At 34.3% G+C, this 19,708-nt stretch overlaps 1 protein-coding gene across 3 annotated transcripts in view; it reads right to left on the bottom strand.

Annotated features, from left to right (window-relative positions):
• The window catches only part of ATP9B (ATPase phospholipid transporting 9B (putative)), a 154,062-nt gene that overhangs the window by 119,974 nt on the left and 14,380 nt on the right, over window positions 1-19,708 (bottom strand). For all 3 annotated transcript variants that reach the window (XM_058831637.1, XM_058831636.1, XM_058831638.1), the window contains exons 2-5: window positions 18,313-18,486; window positions 9,285-9,435; window positions 5,757-5,870; window positions 2,045-2,153 (exon numbers count right to left, since the gene is read on the bottom strand). In XM_058831637.1, coding sequence (XP_058687620.1) covers window positions 2,045-2,153; window positions 5,757-5,870; window positions 9,285-9,435; window positions 18,313-18,486 — 548 coding nt within the window. The remainder of the gene's footprint in view (window positions 1-2,044; window positions 2,154-5,756; window positions 5,871-9,284; window positions 9,436-18,312; window positions 18,487-19,708) is intronic.

Genomic DNA, 19,708 nt, shown 5'->3' on the forward strand with positions numbered 1-19,708 from the left:
GCTCTCCGTGTCAGTTCCTCATATGAGGAGGGCTTTACCTATACACTACTGTATAGTACTTTTAAATCTCTAAGGTGACCAAATCAAATTTTCATTGACAGCTTTGTTATTTCTAGGAGAAGTCACAAAATGAAGGGTTTTTCAAATACTTATACCCTCATAAAATATTTAATGAGTAGGGAAAGAAGAAATTGCAATTCCAAAACTTCTACTTAAATGCTGCTTAAATGTCTATTAACTCTAAACATGAGTTTAAAAAAGAGAAGCATAAAAGGCACCAAACTTTGCTTTTGAAAGAGCAAATATCAGTCTTGACATTTACATCGCAAAGGTAACTATAAACTGTAAACGTGCTTCCTGAATTAAGAATTTCAGATTACTAACACTGTTGCTGAATAGGGTAGGATTGTACTGATTGTACTATCTGTTTCAAGGTGAGTGTTCAGTGGCCTTCCATAAAAGATCTAAAAAAAGAATAGGCCAACTAGCAGTTTAAATTACAATTTTGAAACAAAAGCTGTTAAGATTCCATTTCCTAACAGACTATATTAATGACTGCAAAAAAGATCTAGATGCCAGCAGTACAACCCTTGTGTTAAACAAATTATAGCTATGCCAGTTGTCCCATGTGCCAAATTTTAACAGCTGTATTACTAAATGTTGATAATACTATTTCAGACTGACAAGGAAAGGAAGAACATGAGTCTATTCCCTAAAGTTGCTCCTCTCAGTATGGAAACTCCAGAAAACAATGCAAGTGTCCATACTGCAAGGAAGCAGTGTGAATGCCTCTCAGCTGCTAGGTTATGCCATCACTAATGAGACTGTTGACTGCTTATTATTATTGACTCCAATTATTCCAAAAAATGGGAACACACAGAAAATACTTGTGATATATTACAAGTTTTTCATCCATTTTTCTTCTGGAGAGAATATTATCCAGAGCTACTCTAAGAGTTTAGTTTCTAATCAAGATTCCAAGCCATGGTGATGTTACTCTTCCCAGAAAATATTCACCAAGATATACTAAAGAATGCACTGAAATGTGTGTTGGGAAGAAGTAAAAAAAGTTAACATTCAGCACAATAACTGCCATATACTCTAACTGCCTGAGCTGCAACCTCACATTCCCTTAATCTCTACTTCTAGAATTTTTATGCCAAGGAAAATCCTTATCAGAGAAAAAAACAAAAAACCTTTCAATGGTAATAGTAAGGTCATATTATACGGTTATTCATCAGATTTGATAATAGGTTGTTCATTATTTTTTGGCACCTTTCTCTGTGGCACTCTGTTCTGAATCTAACAGTAAAAAGTGCTAAGCACATAAAAGTGAGGAGCATTGCATAGTTCTCTCTCGTGCCCAGGTTGAAAATTTTAAATATCCTATCAAATTTAATCGTCACTTCCCATCTGATGTGCTTCACTTCCTTAAAAGTCTTCATGAAAACCTGTTAAAGGTGTTGAGTCCAAACAAAGTCATAACTGATTTCTTCTTTCATTAAAGAAAACTGGCAGTTCCTGATATTGCATGATCACACAGCTTTCAAATTACATGCAAAAATTCAAATAAATATTTTTGATATTGAAGCTGACTCACAATACACCTTTCTTTTCTTAGGCACTAATATATCCACCAAATTTGAAAAGCTCTATGGAATTTTAATTAGTTTAATTATTTACTGCTCCCTTATTACCTATATATGCTTTTTACATAGATGACAATATTGTTGAGTTACTGTTCAGCATCAGAGATAAACTGCACTTTGAAGTAGGGGTACTAAACAGTAGAATTCTTAAAAAATATATAAAATTATACACATACATCTTTCTTTGATAAACAACTATTTATTAAAATTCGTAAACAGGCCAAATTTAACAATCATATTTGTCTAAGGGAAATCACATGCTTTTTTTAGTTTGATATCATTCCGAGTAGTACAACTTGAAACTAGTAGTTACTTCTTTGAACAGAAAGCCTGCAAATGTGTATATAAGAAAAAGATGAAATATTTTAAGGATTTATACAAATGGTGTTGCTAACCTCGTACTGTCAGCTTGCTATACAACTGTGAGTTCATTTCTTTGTCTCTCTTGTAACGTCGAAATTCATCAACAGCTTCCCGTACCACTGTGACCGTCAAAACAAATCCCTGTTAAAGATACAATTATGCAGTTCAGAATTTTCAGTGCCAGAATAGAAATAGACAAGTAGGAATATTACACAGAGTAAGAACATGTGCTTAGAACATTTACTTTTCTTTTTTAATTTGGATTTGAGTCTTTCCTTCAATAAGTTAACGTAGTACCTTGGTTTAGTCCAGGAAAAATAAAATCATACTTGCACATTGTACAAATATAATTAGAATAACTACCTGTCCAAATATACATAACTTAGACAGCATTTCAAAATGCAAGAAAGGAAGGTGCTTTGGATTACTTAAAAACAGCCTTTACAGTTTCAATAAGCGTATTTCATTATTGTCCACAAACTTTAGGGCTTTACCAAAAACATTTAAAAAGCCTCTAATTCTAGTGTTGAAAAATTGCCTTTTTCCTAATACATAGAAAAGGATAAATGGATGGCTAGTTTAATAATTTTTCATCTTATATGTAGTAATTTAGCAACACATCACAAATATGGACAAAGAAAAAGGGGATTTGTTCTGAAAAACTAAGTGTCTAAATGCTTTGGCTGCTCCATTCACAGGACAATGCCACTGCAGCTTCTACTGGAAGAGCACGGAGTGCTTCACTCAGCGGTGATGGTCTCTGGCTAGAAAGGGTGGAAAGCTAGAAAACAAAGAACAATTCAGGGATAAGCATATAAATTCCCTTTCTACCTCTCTAAACCTCCGCAGATCAGATTTTCTGGCTTAGACTCAGCACTTGAGTTTTTCTCCATCAGTGACAGAGAAATAAAATTTTCACCAGTAAAAAGGCCATTATTATGAATAAGATAGATATAAAATTCAACTATTAATGAATCCACCAACAAATAAGATTCTACATTATCTATCTAGCTTCAGATAACCACCATTAATTTACAGAAGTAAATTTATGCCATTAGACTTCTCTTGCAGAAGCCCAGTTTGCCGAACTTCCCCTAAGGTCCCAGCAATACAAAAGGACTGAAGGAACTTTCCTGAAAGAGTGTTGACTAAAATCCTCCTATGGATTTTAGGACTGTTTTGCAGTTCCAGTCCAAAGTTCCAAGTCTTATTCAGCTGTGACCTTATAGTTAAGCACTACTTTTTTTTTCAAGTTTCCACTGGCTACAATCATAGTGGAACTCCACAGAACAAAAAATGGCCTATGCAAAAAGCATTCTCTTTTTACTTCCCAGGGCATAATTGAATGAAAAATCAAATTTTCTTCTTTTCTCACAGAAGCATTTTCATATGCTTTGGCAATATAGATATTTAGGCAGCATAAAAAAGGGCACTCCTGAAGCACCTTCAAATATATTTCTCATTTGCACACACTTTGTTACTAAACAGTAATCAAAACACAGAATGCAAGGTGCTACTTCAAAGAATTTCCTCTAACAGCCCCTTGCTGAGCAGCTGAGTACAGCTGACCATGACTGTGAGGAAAAATTTAAGTAAGACTGTTTTTACTCATTTGCTCAACAGAAGCTGATATTCTTCCAAAGGAGTGTGTAAAATTGTGAAGCCAGTTTAATAAGAGAACCTGTCATCTTCCTTGAACGTAAGCAGGTAAGTATCTTTAGTGTACTGCCTACAATCAAACCTGTATGCTTTAAAACCTTTATATGCTGGAGTGGAAATGAGAAGTTCATTCCCTAGAGCAATTGAAAATAAATTAGCAAAATAGCCTTGTTTTAAGAACTTTAGGGATTCATCTAAGTGCATCTGTGTTGTAAAAAACTGTTAAAATAAACCAAAGGCAAAAAAAAATGCTAACAAAACAACCCACAAAATCCACATACCACCATCAAAAAAACACAAAACAGTTCCAGCAATAGTCAGCTTCTTGTCAGCTGATTTTAAGTATCAGGGCAAACAATTTTTCTTTAAAATTTTGAGAGAAAATACAAGTCATAGCTACTCCTCTGATTATTGCTGAAGATTTATCAGTAGTTACATGCCATTCAAAAAATTCTAAACTTATCTGTTAAGCAGCAAAAGCAGACCAACAGATATTAAATGTTTTGTATTTTTGTCATAGATGCTTAGCTTTACTCAACATTCACTTGTTGCCTTTTACCTGGAGGTTGATTATCAGTAGAAAGGATACTGAAGTAAAAACAAGTAAGTTCAACAATAAACCATATTGAGATACTGGTTATTTTCAAGCTGTATGTGACAACTGGAATGCATAATTCAAAATACCTTTGAATAAGACAAACATATTTATACAGAACAGGTCACTGGTGTTCACAAAATATGGTATTTTCTCCCTTCTTTGAGCAGGATTGAAATGGGCTGAGGTGCTAAGGGTTTACTGAGTTTTTTCCTTACTACCCCACTAATGTATAGCGCTGCATCCAGCACAGCATGGTAAATAGAGCAACTTCCTGACAAGGCTGACTTCTTTCTTTTCTTACTGTGTCAGTGACAAAGACTTTGTAAATATCCATTAAAAACCCCACTGTTGAACAAGCTTTCTATCTTGAAAGTGGTTTTTTTTTGTTGCATCAGAAGCAAAAGTCTGGGAAGAGAGGTGGGAAGAACACCCAGGACAGTCTCTCCATTTATCCATAGTTAAAAGGACACATGCTACAACAATTAAAACAATGAAATCAATCCAGAATATTTACTCTATTGACTTGTTAAGAACGACCTTTACTCAAGCAGTCAGCATGTCACAGTTCTTCTTGAACACTACTAAGAATAAATGCTACTGAAAAACACCTATTTTAAAAAAAAATTTAAAACATAAGGCATTTGCTCTTCCTGCCTTTAAACCTAGTGTGAAGGGACTAGGAAGAAGCAGAAGAAAAAAAAGGTAATGATCTGGTTACAAATAAGAAAATAATTCCGAATGATGGCAATACAGCTGGCAGACTACCAAAAGGGTCTCCTCTGAAGAGAATTCAGTTTTCAAGCCTTAAGAAACCTGAGTCAGAAGCAAGGGGTTTGAACAGTTTCCCAAGAAAATACTGCAGAGAGCTCAATAATAAAAAGACGTATCAAAAGAAAGTCAGTGCAACTGGCAGGGTGATCAATTAGGAGAAACATGTTTAATTAATACCTTATTTTCAAGACACAATTCCCTCCTGATTAATCCACAGCTTAAAATATTTTATCTCATTTTTTGTGAGAAAAGGTTGTGATCAAAACTGATACAGAAGGAATGAAAAAAATTTATTCTCACAATTCTGACCTAATAAGAAAACACGAAATAGTCACCAAATAATAATAAATGGAAAGGTATTTAACACACAAATTACCTATGTTACCTATGCTACTATGTTTCTCTGGCAGCTGGAGCTTTTTTTGCTGGTTGTGTTTTTTTAAACTCTCCAGTGACCAGCGGGCAGAACAGAGCACTATGCACTGACACTAGCTTTGGTTAACAAAAACAACCTTGCCTGTGGAGCAGAGGCACAGTAGGCAAGTGGAAGTAGAAGGGAAGGCTGTCAAACAGCTTTCAAATAAGGATTTTACTTCTGTGCTGTTCTTTGACCGCTGTAATTTACCAGTTACAAGTTTATGCAATGTACATAGACTTGAACCTTTCACTGACGTTAAAACCCCCAAACTTCTAGTTAATAGTATTTTTCTGTTTACCAGAGGAGCCCAGTACGTGTACAGGTAGCCTATTTTCAGTGCTGGTACAAACTGTGAGCAGGACACGACGAGAAAATAGAGATTCAAGAAAAACTTGAACTGTTCATATAAAACCTAAAATGAAAAAGAAAGTAGATAAACATCAAAATTTGTGCTCATAATATACATCAAGTAGACTTTTTCATGATAGGAAATATAAAAGCATTGTATGTCATACTATTATAGTTGGTATTATTACAGTGCTTATGCAGCACAATATATTATATATCATCACACACTACTACATTATTTTAATATTATACTGCTATTTTTGTTGAGAAAAATCCATTGATAGTATTGCCTCTTTTCACTCTGAAAAAGCAATTTGCCAAATTTTGAGTATTTTGAAAACTGCACTATGTATCAAGATCACTGTGCAAAGATTTAAATATAGGTACTAAAATATATTTATTACCAAAACAAAGATTTGGTCTAAACTCAGAGCTAATTATCCAACTTTTAAGTGAAGCCACACTGGACTTATCACAGAATACATTGTCCTATACGCCAAAGCAATGACAGATGCAGAGATTCCTTTGGTAATTAAAAGCACCACTTCAGCAAGCACACGTTCTCAAGATCGCTTCAGTTGTAATTATAATGCTAAGAACATTATTCATTTTATAGAATTTTGAATCTTCAAAGACTTCACATATTTCTTCAGTAAGCCAGGGTAACATGATACCTCCAGCAGCATTAAGAGACACGGTTACAGAGCTTGGGGATTTAAGAAAATGAATAACCAATTATTTCAAAGATAAAACATTCAAAATTGATCAAAAAGGCACATTTAGAGATTGTCTCCATCTTTTCATCTTATAATTCTGTTAATATTACAATGACTTCTGCATAAAAATCAAAGTTGTTTGACTCATATTTATTGCTCTTACCAGTCCAACATTATTACTTAATTGTGTAAAAACCTATGTGCTAGGAAAAAATATTTCGGGAAGTTCAAAGTGTCTTTCTGGCAGGCACAACAAAGTAGTGATATCTCAAAGCTTTCAGTTCAGCTAGAGAGTACCTAAAAAGCCTCCAAGCATAAGATTTTTTTTTCAGAGCATGGAACACTATTTCACAAATTACCAATAAAATTTAAAGGTAAAAAAGTTAAGGCAGAAGTTGTCAGAAAGGTCAGAGCCTTCTTCCAAAATGGAAGTATTTCAGGCTGAACCTGCACCTTATGTTGATCCTGTTGAACTTCATACTCTCATTTCTGCTAGTACGCTTAACTGTTTACAAAAACTTGATACACCAGGTCAAAGAAAAATCCAGACAGTACTTCAGAAGAAAGCAGATCTTGTAGAAGATGGAAGTTGAAATGCACCTTCCTACAAATCTTTTGAATCTTGGCAGACCACTGACAGTTCATTCAATACAAAGCTAAGCACTTCAGCCCAGTTAAGCAAATTGAAAAGTCTCCAGCTACATAAAACTACTGCCTTGAAGTTCAGGAAAGGTATCTGCCTCGTATCAGGGAAGGTAACTGTCCATCACAGAAGATATGTTTTATGGAAATTCATGGATAATTCCTAAGCAGCTGTATGAAGATGGATATGAAATTGTAAATGGAAATTGAACAGATTGATATAAAGGAAGAAATAGCAAGTATTTTATGTAATGCTCAGAAATTAGGTGATATTTTGGAATTGTTACAGCTCTTTTAGCCAGCAAGTAAAATTCTGTTAACCTAAGCATTATTTTAAGTTTGTGTTTGGATATGAAATCACTGACAATTAGCCATTGCCAGCCTCAATGTTTAAAAAACCATAGAAGAGAACACAAAATTTCACATGATGAAAATTTCAACAAGAGTAGATCACTGGAGTAGATATTTATGACTTTATTATATTTATGGGTTTGGAACCAATATTCTAGTATATTTTTATGTCATAATATTATTATATATATAATACTTTATTCTAATAAATGAAAAGTCTTAATTTGTATCTAAAATTAAAATCTGAAAACATTTCATTTTGGCCAGCTATTGGACTTTATTTACATTTAGGATCTCACTAAATTTTGAAGTTACTATTGAGTTTTCAAATAGTAGCACCAAATCAAAAATCTGACTTGACTTATTTGGTAAAACCATAATTTTTGAAAGATCAAAAAAGAACAAACATTCGTTTTCACAACAGGGAATTGCAAACTACAGCTGATCCCCATAAGGAACGTGAATCTGGTTCATGATTTGTAATCTACACTGCAGATTTCTAGTTGCAATAATCAATGGCCTACTATATGCTTAATGAATTTTGTGACCTTTAGGAAAGCATATGTGGCTTAACCAATTTCAGTGTATTTAATAATTTAAACTTTGGAAGAAAACATTTACTTTGTCCAATAATAATGAGAATATTTATCCACATGTGATAAGTGACATTTTATTTTCCTGACAGATCAGTCTTAATTACAAGGCCATTAATTTTTTTTGTTGTTTTAATAAGGAAATGCATTACAAAACACCTGCCAGTCATTGGACTAAAGAGGCCAGAAGAATAGAATCAATACTCTTACAAATCAGCATGATCACTTCAATAAAAAATTCAAGACAAAGCATTTCTGTATTCAAAAGTACAAGACATTCAGTTTTTGCTATGGGACACAGGACTCTTGGATGGTATTTATAAAAATATGAGTAAAAGTGTAATACTAAAATTTATAGTATCACAGTAGGATACATTTTTAGGTTTAAGTACTTGAGTTTCAAAAATTGTTTCTCTATTACTAAATTTCATTATAACAACACTTTTTAAAAAAGCTATGAACTAGACAAAACTATTATGTTTTTTTTGTCTTAATATACACAGTGTAAAGTACAAGCAAAAAACCGAAATTAAGGTGCAATATGGCTTCTTACGAAAAAAGTGACAAAAAAAGCTTTTCACTCCACAACATAAGTATTTGTTGAAGAACTGCACTCATAGTCAAAAATACCTGCAAAAAGACTGCAATAACAAATTTAACTCTGAAAAGTACCAAACTAGGCCTACTTGTGATACAAATTGAAGATCTTCATTGGTTTTGTCCTTTAAGGAGCTGTCCACTTTGGAATTCATTATTTATTATACCAACAATGGCAAGGAGTATGAGAAAAGATCCATGGGACTAAATTGTAATTTTCAACTATTTTCTTCTCAATTTAAGTCAATCTTCTGCATGCAGAAGTGTTTCTTTTTTAAAACAGATTACAAATTTCTAATGATGGATACAAAAGTGCAAAGAAACCCATCTCAAATTTCAAGAGCTTCCCTGAATTCCAATCACTCAAACTGCAATTAAGTACATATCCCTTTGGAAATCAAACAATTTAGTAAAAATGCATCCTTGCTCTCAACTGTTAATTTTCATTGAAGTCATTGAGACAAATATAGAAAGAAAAAGAAGGACCCGGGCAAATAAAATTATCTTTTTGTGGAACAGCCAAAAAACACTACAGAATATACAGTCAGCCCAACACCAGAAAATGTTTAGTGGCCTTACCCCAGGTATAAAGGTAAAGATGTTGTACTTTTGATTTTTTATGGCATTTTTGGGGTATTTTTCTTCACACTTTTCAGGACACCCAAGCCACACTGTGCGAGCCTTCAGGTCTTTCTTTCTTCGACAAATGTTTATCAGCCAATCAGAACAACTGAAAAGAAAGAAAATTGTTTATATTAAAACTAAAAATGTACTATACAAGATGACAATTTCCAAACCTGGAACCCCTGAAGGCAAATATCTATAAAAACAGGCTAAAAAATGTTTGCCACATCTAAATAAACAAGCATGATGTTAACTTCTAATATTTAGGGCAATTCAGAGAACTGAACTCACCCAGACACACACATATATAAACACACATTATTTGCAGAAAATCCTAATATACAAATGAGAAGTTTCACTACATCTTACCCTGACACAGGTTCAAAAACTTCTGCAATATTCTGTTAATAAGATTCTGCATCATACATTTTAGTCCTTTGGCTAAACTCTTTATCTTGGATTACTAACACTCAGATTATGCTAATGATTGAAGAGGAAATGAGGCTTCTGTTTGACACAGTTTAAAATATTTCAGCAGCTTTGGATACAATTACCACATAATTAGCAAATCTTCAGTTTCTTCCATACCACTGCTAATGTCATACAGTCAAATATTTAAAAAAAAAACCAAACCAAACCTAGCAAACAAAAAGAGAAAACCATTCAAAACAATCCCACTATATAAATGCAGATTACACAATAATCTGCAATTCGAGAACTTCAGTTCACAGAAGAAAGGAACAGCATGCTTGCCTAGCCATTTACAAATCCACTGAAGAAGTCTAAACCATGAGTAGTGAGATAGAGAACATCTCACAGCAACCTTAAAACAACTGCATTTTGGACAACTATACAGGAATGGTGGGAAGGGGGTCACAACAAGGAGGAACAAAAGCTAGTAAATGGAATGATGCCTCTGAGGCTCAACAGACTATTTGTAAAACAAGGGAAAAACAGGGGTGTGACTCAGCCCACATAATGTAATTAGCTTTAGTACTTGCTAGGACTGTCTACAAAGGAAGAAAGACCATCCAGAGATCATTTGCAAAGAAAAGTGGGTTTGCTGTACACTGCATACTCTTGGTTTACAATGCCATACATTAAAGGAGAATGTATCTGTATTTATTCATTAATACAGTGAGAAGGTGCCTCAGTCACATTGGGAGTTTGAGGCAAGTGCATCAGGAGCACTGAGCAGACAGGGCTTCCCTGCTCTTCAGCTACTGTAGTTGACTGAGCTGGTAACAGAAGATTTCAGTTACGGCAGCTGATGAAGTTGACATGAGAAACAATTTCTAGTGAGGTTTTTGAATATGCTGGCAATATTCTTGATGCAGCAAAAAGTAAACATCCGTTAGGAAATTCTTACAAATTTTATTCAAAATCTTGAATTTGAATTTGTCTGAGAACAAGAGAGAAATTTACAATCCAATCACCTCAGCAATATTTACTGGAGTAATTCTCTATAATCAACCGATTCATATGTATTTGTACATAGCTGTAAGAAAACAGAAGTCACAACCAAAAGCTGCATGTCAAGAACAATCTCTAAAATGGAACTAATTTCACTCTGAGAAGAACCAGTTGCACTATTGCTTGAGAGTGCATGTCGTCTACTGACTCTGGGGGCTTTGAGCACCCTGATCTGGTGAAAGATATCCGTGCCCATGTTAGCACAGCTGGCATAGATGATCTTTAGAGGTCCTTTTCAACCCAAATCATTCTGATTCTATGCCTCCAATAAAATTTAACTCTCAAGACATTTATCGTAAGAAAAGTAAAGGCACATACTCTTGGAACCGAAGCTTTTGGAAAAATCATAATAGTAGGGTAGCTTACATAAAACCAAAGTAATTTCAGTCAAGGTCTGTAAAACTTTGTTTAGAACTTACTGGGTAATTGACTCTTAAATGTTTCATTTTTCAGACCAGAAAAAAAGTAGGAGAGGGGTACATGCAAAGAGCAGATCAGAGTTCAAGGCTGTCTTGACAGGTTAGAAGAACTAAAAAACTACCTGGAAGACACAGAATGCAGTTGAACAGGTACATGTGCAACACAGTTTACAGAGAAATAACCAACTACACAAATACAGAACCAGAAAATGCTCAAAAACCAGGTGGCAGCTCAGTTACTGCCTGAGAATGTTATACACGTGCAAAAAAAGACATCTGTTCAGTGTGGACAAGCATACTCATAGCAAGTCATGAATGTATTCCTTTCTCTCAACCAGTGCTAGCATGATTGCAGTTGGCTTACAGGACCATTCTGAATACCAAATTTCAACAAACAGGCCTATTGGGAAAACAGAGACTACACACATGAGCAAGAAAACAAGTACAGGTCTAGAAAGCAGGGCTGGCTGATTACCAGATACACCAAAAGAAACAGAGCTGTTCACAGAAGTCTGAGTGAGGACCTAATATAGTTTCAAGTATGCAAGAACCAGATGCAAAGAGGAAAGGGACAATCATTGTCTAGGTCATTATTAACTAATGACAGACCTTCAGCTGCGGCAAATCAATAAGCAGGGTGGGCACAACATGGACAGATATTGAGTAAACTCTTCTAATGACAGGGGTGGAGAAGATGCTTAAGGAGGCTGGAATTGCTAAAGATCTCTAAGATGTGGTTAGATCAGACATCAGTGACAGATATAATTCATTCTGTATAGGCAAGGAATCAACTGGAAACCTCATTTCCTAGTCTGTTTATTCACAATTACAGCATCACAAAATACACAAATACTGCTTTGGAAGGCTGATCGTTAGCTTACATTGTCACAATGCACATTAAAGTGCTCCTGTGTGTAGCCTATATTATCCCATGTCTATTAATTAATTTTGCCAAAGAATGGAATTCAAAGTTGTTGGTTCTTTTTAAAGAAAATTAAAGACTATGCCAATAGAAAAATTATCCAAAGCAACAATAACTTTGTTACAGAAATACCACTACATCAATGCTCACAAGCTGACCTTTAAAATCCTTCAATTTTTAAATGCTGGATTCTTAAGAGTTTCTCCCTGAAACTCTCACTATGGAATAGATGTAAACATGCATTTTATTTTTGTTACAAAAATGAAATGTCCTTTCATCAGCTTTTCCCAGACACTTCAAAATAGTGACAAAGAATTCTTCTATCATAAAAATTGTAACAGTGTTAATTCAACTTTCAAAATTCAGCCCTGTTATTAACTAACAGACAAATCAAAAATATTATTATTTAAACTTATCTTTAAAATAAAATGAACTGCAGTATTTCTAATTTCATTATTTCATAATCAGTTTAATGGCTGGGAATAGATCCTGCTGTTGCAGGATGTCCAATACCTCCCTCCCCCCATAACAAAGGTGTGGATTCTTCCTCCTTCCCTTCTGCTGGCAAAAATACTCATAAAACTGCATAGGAAAACCAGGCCTGCAAATTGATCCAGCCATAAACTAATGCAGAATAAAAGGGGCTTATTTTCAGTTATATCCATCCCAACCTTTAAAAATCTAAAAAACTGCAAAAATAGTTGAAACAATGCCGGTTATATGTTTGATGCAGAAGGCAGAATGATTCAACTCAGTGCCAACTTGGATTTTTACTTGATGAAACTGCTCATGGCATTAAAGCTTTAAACTTGTTAGTTTCCAGGGCAGGGGTGTGGAGAGAGAAAAGGCAGCTTAGTTATATAGTGAGAAGTGTAAGGACAAATCTGTAGGAAAAAAAGTTCCAAGGGAAATATTTTTTTCCTGGGGAAAGTGAGCTAGCATGACAGCTCTGCTTACAGTTGCACAGACACAAATTCCCTGACAATCTTTGAAGTCCTGCATTGTTCAATCAGTTTTTGAATTTGAACTGTAAGCAGACTGAATATTTGATTAGGTACACTCTTTTGTAGAATCATGTCCTCAGACACTAAGTACTTCTCTACCGCTAAAATTAAACATTCACCTAAAGCAACATAATTACTCTGCCTTCCTCGCCACAGAGATTCCCCTTCTTGGAACTACCTTTTTTACAACAGATCAACAAACACCATCTTGACCATTACTTTAGCAAATGCCAAAAAGTACAAACACAAGAGTCATGTCTGGCTGGGAAAAAACTGCGATACCTTTGATAAAAGGGATTTGACTGACACGGAGCTAACAACAGTCAAGTTGTGAGATGTGAGAACTCAGAGATGATGAAAATACCACAGGGTTATGCCCGAATCAATATTGTCATGGTTCAGATGAGCTTTACTACCACAAAAATAGATTCTGCTATTTATAATCTCAGCAGCAATTACTGCTTTATCACAGAAAGAATACAAGGTGGACATGCTGGCCTCAGAAATCCTAATTCATATTAATTAAAAAATTTAACACCAATGAAGTCTACCCCAAATTTTTGTAACTCAGATTATCAACATCCAACAATTTCTATTCTGTTCTTGAATTAACATTGCCCAATACAGAACATATTTTTGAGCAACAGTATAGACCTTTTCATGGGCTTTCTGTACCCAGTAAATTTGTATGATGAGAGTAGCATTTTCCAAGTTTCAAATAGTCTAGAAATATAATGTAACATGTAGTATGATCAAGACACCCTTCATATTTTTCTGAACTTTTATGTAAAATCACATATTTTGCTAGGGACTCAGCAACAAAAAAAACATAAAGCGCATCCCTGTTTACTGATTTAACTTTGTATTTCCATTGCCCTTGCCTAGAAAACTCAACTTATGCACAGAAAGCCTTTTCATTAAGAAAATTGCAAGCTTTGTTGTCTGCATCAATATAACAGGCTGTATATATGAAAAATAACCAAATTTATAAAAGAACTTCAAGGCATATCCATTAAATAGCATTTTACTAACCTGCTTCCTAATATATTACTTTAATGTGGAGGGACAATAACCACTGTTTTCATAATAGTAACCAATACCATATTTAAATTAAAAACAGCAACAAAAACCCACCAACCAAAAAAACTCCCCACTAACAAACCAAAACCTGGAGTAATTGTTAAATAAGAACCCTTAACTTTTTCATAAACAGAGCGTATCTCTACAAGTCAAAAGCTAAAGTAAAAGTCTCAACTGACTTTGCAGTTCTAATAATAAAGGCTTTTTTTATTTTCTCTTTTCATTACTTTTATCCTACAAGCTTAACTGCCAGTATCTTTCACAAAACAGCATTTTCATCAGAATGGAAAGATAATATAAAAGCTCTATATTGTCTGCAAGGGTCAGCTTTTCCTTATTAGGTTTTAAGTAGCAGAAACTAGTTCTGCAAAGAAAACATACTGTAATTATTGTACTCAACAGGTAGCTTCAGTAATCAGGCCAAAAGCAACACAGTGGTCATGTCATTCTCAAAAGATCAGCATTTTCCCATGCTTCTGCATAACAAATGCGTTGCAGATTAATTGAAAGCGTACAGGCCATCTTAGAGCCCAAATTAATCCGAGCATTTGATATCCCCTTCACTTCATATGGAAATGCCATTCAATGGCACCATTTTCATAGGGACAAAGTGTTTTTTGATAACAAGTGGAATGTAAATCTCATGAGAAAGAAATCAATCCAGCCCAAAGAACTCCAGAGTATTGATCTATGTGCATTATAATTTCACAAGCTTGAAGAGAATTTGTAAGTTAAAGGGGAAATGATTACAACCACAAAACAGCTGCTATATCACAAAGTTTTCTTTTAACTGTGCTATGAAAGCAAGAAATAAGCAGTTTCTGAAGTTAAAAGTTATATTGGTAGAATTAAGTCTTCAGTTTGTTCAAAATCAAAGACAACATTTAATTTAATTATGATTTTTTTTTTCTTGCAAATGTAAAAACTCTTTAAAGAGCTGGAGATTTGCAAATAAAGTTCACACCATTCAGATCTGATCAACAAGTCTATTGTCTAAATTGAAGTTAGAAGCTGAATAAAAGATTTTTACAAAATCATTTTTCAAGTATACAGAACTTTGTCAAACCTTCCATATTTGCTTCTGCAAAGCAGGTAAAACTTTTTAGACTAAAGAGTAACAGTTTGTGATGTAGCAACACATATCTATAGAATATAAAATTCTAAAGCTGCAAAGTAAGAGATGGAAAACTTCCTCTCACAAAAATGAGATTAATCCTAACAATGCAAGACACACAAAAACCCCTACTGGGTATGGGGGGTTTTGTTTGTTTGCAACATGTAAAGTGATTTTGAACACAAACACAAGACTTTCACTGAGAACCCAAAAGAAATCAGGGGCCCCCTGAGCCTGGCTCCAGAATAATGCCTAGTCTTTTATTGTGTTCATCCTTCTGTCACAGCTTTGAAAAATTTACAATTTCATTTAAAGAACAAAAAGAAACCCTAAATGTTGAAGCTGAGATTTGTACCTCACCCAGATGCAGGTATGAAGTACTGATTTCCATAAAAATAGGGTGAAATTTTAAATTCTGTTCAACTGAACAGGTCTCAGACTGCTTTAAACTTACATTACAGTTAAAAGAACCCTGTTTTTCTTCTGGAAATAAGTTTCAGTTGTTCATTTAACATGAATACACCAACACACATGAAAATTGCTTTCTCATATGCTCCTCTCCATTTCAACTATGAAGGCATCAATACACAATTGTATCCCAAATCAATACTTTATGCCCCATACTTTATACAGAAAAATACTGTAACTAATTCTACTACACAGTGTACAAAAATACTGCAGGTGTGACAATACAACAGCCTCCAAGTTTCCTGCATTATCTTTTGCATGATCCTAGGTAACTTTATCAACTGCAAATTGGCATTTCAAAAACTCAACTATTCTGTGGGCTCCAGCAAAAATTTGTAAAGTGCTATTATAATGAGAAAGCATGGAAAAGAATAACTTACACTGACTGCACATCCCTGATTTTTATCAATTACAAAGCCTCAACAATACTCTCAGCCCAGATGAAATCTCCCTACTACCATGACAGGTATTTACACACCCACTCAAAAATGCTCAACCAAGAAGAGGTTACAACTCAGCCTAACTGGACCAGTAGATAAGACATCATGGGATTCATTGTCCTTCCACATCTTTTTCCCTACCTCATCAAAGCAGACATCTGCAGTTTTCCTGTGGGAGTATCCTCTGTCTCCTGATTTCCAACTGAAATTTCAAGCCTCTGCTAGAATCTGATGGTCATTTTTTCATTATTTTTTTCCATAAAAAAGTGAAAGTCATTTCCCATGATGTCATTAAAATGCAGGTAGGTATAAATGCAAAACCAAACAGACTCTTTATTGTGTCTGAATTTAGTTCAGGAAATTAGCAAAGCAGAAATCATACTCCCCTAAAGTCTCTTTCTTAGCGAAGACTTTTCTTTTACACACCTATATTAGCAGTGAATATGTATAAAATATATATAGAGCATAGAAAAAGAAAAAAACGTGGTGCAATTTCCTCTTTTCTTTCTCAAAAATCCATCAAAAATATGACTCAAGTAATTTAAACAACAGAGTTGAAAGTTTCTAGGCTTGAAAGCTAAAATGTACCTTTCAATTTTATAAAGCAAGTAGGAACATGACATTTTGCAATCTTCAGCACTAATGACCATTTCTTTTGACATTCTCTTACAGTTTTTAATTAATTCCACCATAAACTCACCTTGCAATTGTCTGTCTCGATCAAAACACTGTAAATTACATGTCAGGATGCAGTCTTTACTGATCTGCCTGTTTTCATTAAACTTCCGGGAATATAATCACAGTGTATAGATAGATACATATATATAATATAATCACTAATACTTACAGAACCAAACTCATATAAAAGTGTATTGTTCAAAAAGTATCTAAATTTTAAGACGTCCAAAAGATTAACAGGTTCTTTAAATACTTATAATTTTTTTTTAACAACTAAAATGTAGGTCTGTACCAGAAACACTGCTTCCAAAACCTATTTACATATACAAACACTACTTCTGTAAACTTTTCTACCTTATTTCCTTTAACCTTCCAAACACTTAATGTCTATAATAAAATTAATAAACCATGAGTTTTTGTTAATTCATTATATAAAACAGAGATCAACACAGATCATGTATTTTTTAAAGTTTGTAAAAATTATTTCCAAAAACTGAAGGTATACAAATGCAGCTTTGCTTATATAAAAAAAGGGCCTTTTAAATTGCCATGAAAATCAGCTGTGAAGACTTCTATCTAAATCAGTTCTAAAAACATCTGCCAAAGAAAGCATTCATCATTTAAATTCCATGAGAATGCTTTGCTCACTTCACTTTACTGATTTCTCAGATTTTATCACTCCAAATTACAAAAAAAGGAAGGTCCTTAATAATCCTACCAGCAATTTCTCTACTTAGTTGTGCTAAAAATTCTTTAAAAGATTACTATTCCAAGGTATTTGCATAGAGCAGAATTTGGCACAGAAAGCTTTTAAGCAAGAACCAAATCACAAGAAATAATTCCAGCTGTAATTCACTCCAAGACCACCAGTTACATTTGTATTTTAACCTTTAAAGTTGAAGGGTTAACTAATCACTAGTTGATGAATTCGCTTTTTCCTTACAGCAACATCAATAAATTTACATATATTTCAAACTTAACATACTAATATCTACAAAGTTAAAAAATTTAACCCCTCTACCCTAAGGCAGTTTCAAGTGAAGTGAAAACTAGGGTTACATGCCAAATTATTATTATAATATTTTATCCAATTAGTAATAATTATCATCAGATTGTATTAATCTGATTAATAATAAGATTAATACAAGTTTAGCTCATGCTCTCTCTTGCAAGGCAGACAGGAGAAGCACAACAGCATCAGGTTTTCAGAGCTGTTTTTAACAGCTGGCAACATTCTAGTAGGGAAAATGCAGCCAAATAAATCAAAAGATTCATGACAAGCAAATTATTCTGTGCTCTATTCTCTGCACACATCACACAATACAAAGTTACTATTTATTTAATTTGTTAAAAACTTTAATTAAAAGTACTAGTGTATGACAAACCTAGTGCAAAGGAACTTCCAGCCGCCACAGATAAACCACTCTAAGCCTCTTCTTCTCTGAGAAATTCTGGCTCTTGGTAAAGTATGGTAATCACTCTCATCATTTTCAAAGCCTTCTTCTGACATCATTAGTGGCATTTCATCCAAATGAGAGGACTCATCTTCCACTTGGTACCTGGCAAAATGAGATAAAAGCACTACATAAATAGCCAATACATCACTTTTTATTACTGGGAATCTCCTAAACTAACAAGTTCATCTTTGCCATATGGAATTTTATTAGGGAGATACTTCCATTTATGCATCTCATGCATTTTTGTTAATACATTAACAAGATACTCTGATTTTCGTTTCAAATTGTGTTATAGAGCAAAAAGCTTGCAATCATTGTCAATCATAGTATAAATAATTCCAGAGAAATTCTTAGTTTTTATATAATCTGTGCATACCAAGTTGCAACTTCCTAGTTTTCAAAGCAGTCTAAGATTTTGTTAAAAGAGAAGTTACTTCTCCAAGCTTATAGCAGACACAAGTGACTGAGTTTTCATGCGAGTACAGACTTTATATTTCCACTGTGCTTTTTCAATCTGCCTTCCTAATGTCTTTTTTTGTGTGTGCAGGCCTCACTTTCTACACCAGTCATCAGGATCTTGGTTTTAATTATGAAAACATTATAGTTACTCTCATAATTCTACACAAACACATTCACTGAGTCAAGAAGATTTGCCTGTGGGACCTATGGAAACAATATTAAGCTAGCAATGGTCCTTTCCTCCCCAGAAACTATTATCCACTCTAATTTTACATATGTGGAATGTTTTTTAAACTAAGACAAAGCACTAGAATATTCAGTAAGAAAATTCCTCTAAGTGCATGCAAATTGACTAACTTACTCATTTCATACTTTTATACCTTTGGGAAGATGACTGAAAGAAGATGCACTGTTACTCAGAATCAGTAAATTTAATTTTTATGAAGCTGTATTTAAAGTCATCTCTTAGGTGAATCCTGGGACTGCCCATTTTCTCCACAGTAACCTAAACCCAAACCATATAAAAATAGTAATTAACGAAACTAGAAATTCATTCCTTTTATGCAAGTGAGCAGTTGGAGTGCATGGAGTTCTGCCTATGGATGTATAAGGAGGCAACTGAGAGCTTCTGGGTTAAGAGCAAAGAGAGAACAGGTAAAGGCAACATTTTAGTAGGTGTCTGGTAGAGACCACCTGCACAGGAAATGCATGTGGGTGAGGCCCTTTACAGACAGAGAGGAGCAGCTTCACATTCTCAAGCCCTGGTCTTCATGGTGAACCTCCACCATCCTGGTATCTGCTGGAGGAACAACACAAAAGGACAGGATCCTGGAGGGTCCTGCAGCACTTTGACAATAACTTTCTC

This window comes from Poecile atricapillus, chromosome 2 (genome assembly GCF_030490865.1).
Source record: "Poecile atricapillus isolate bPoeAtr1 chromosome 2, bPoeAtr1.hap1, whole genome shotgun sequence".
NCBI classification, from domain to species: domain Eukaryota; kingdom Metazoa; phylum Chordata; class Aves; order Passeriformes; family Paridae; genus Poecile; species Poecile atricapillus.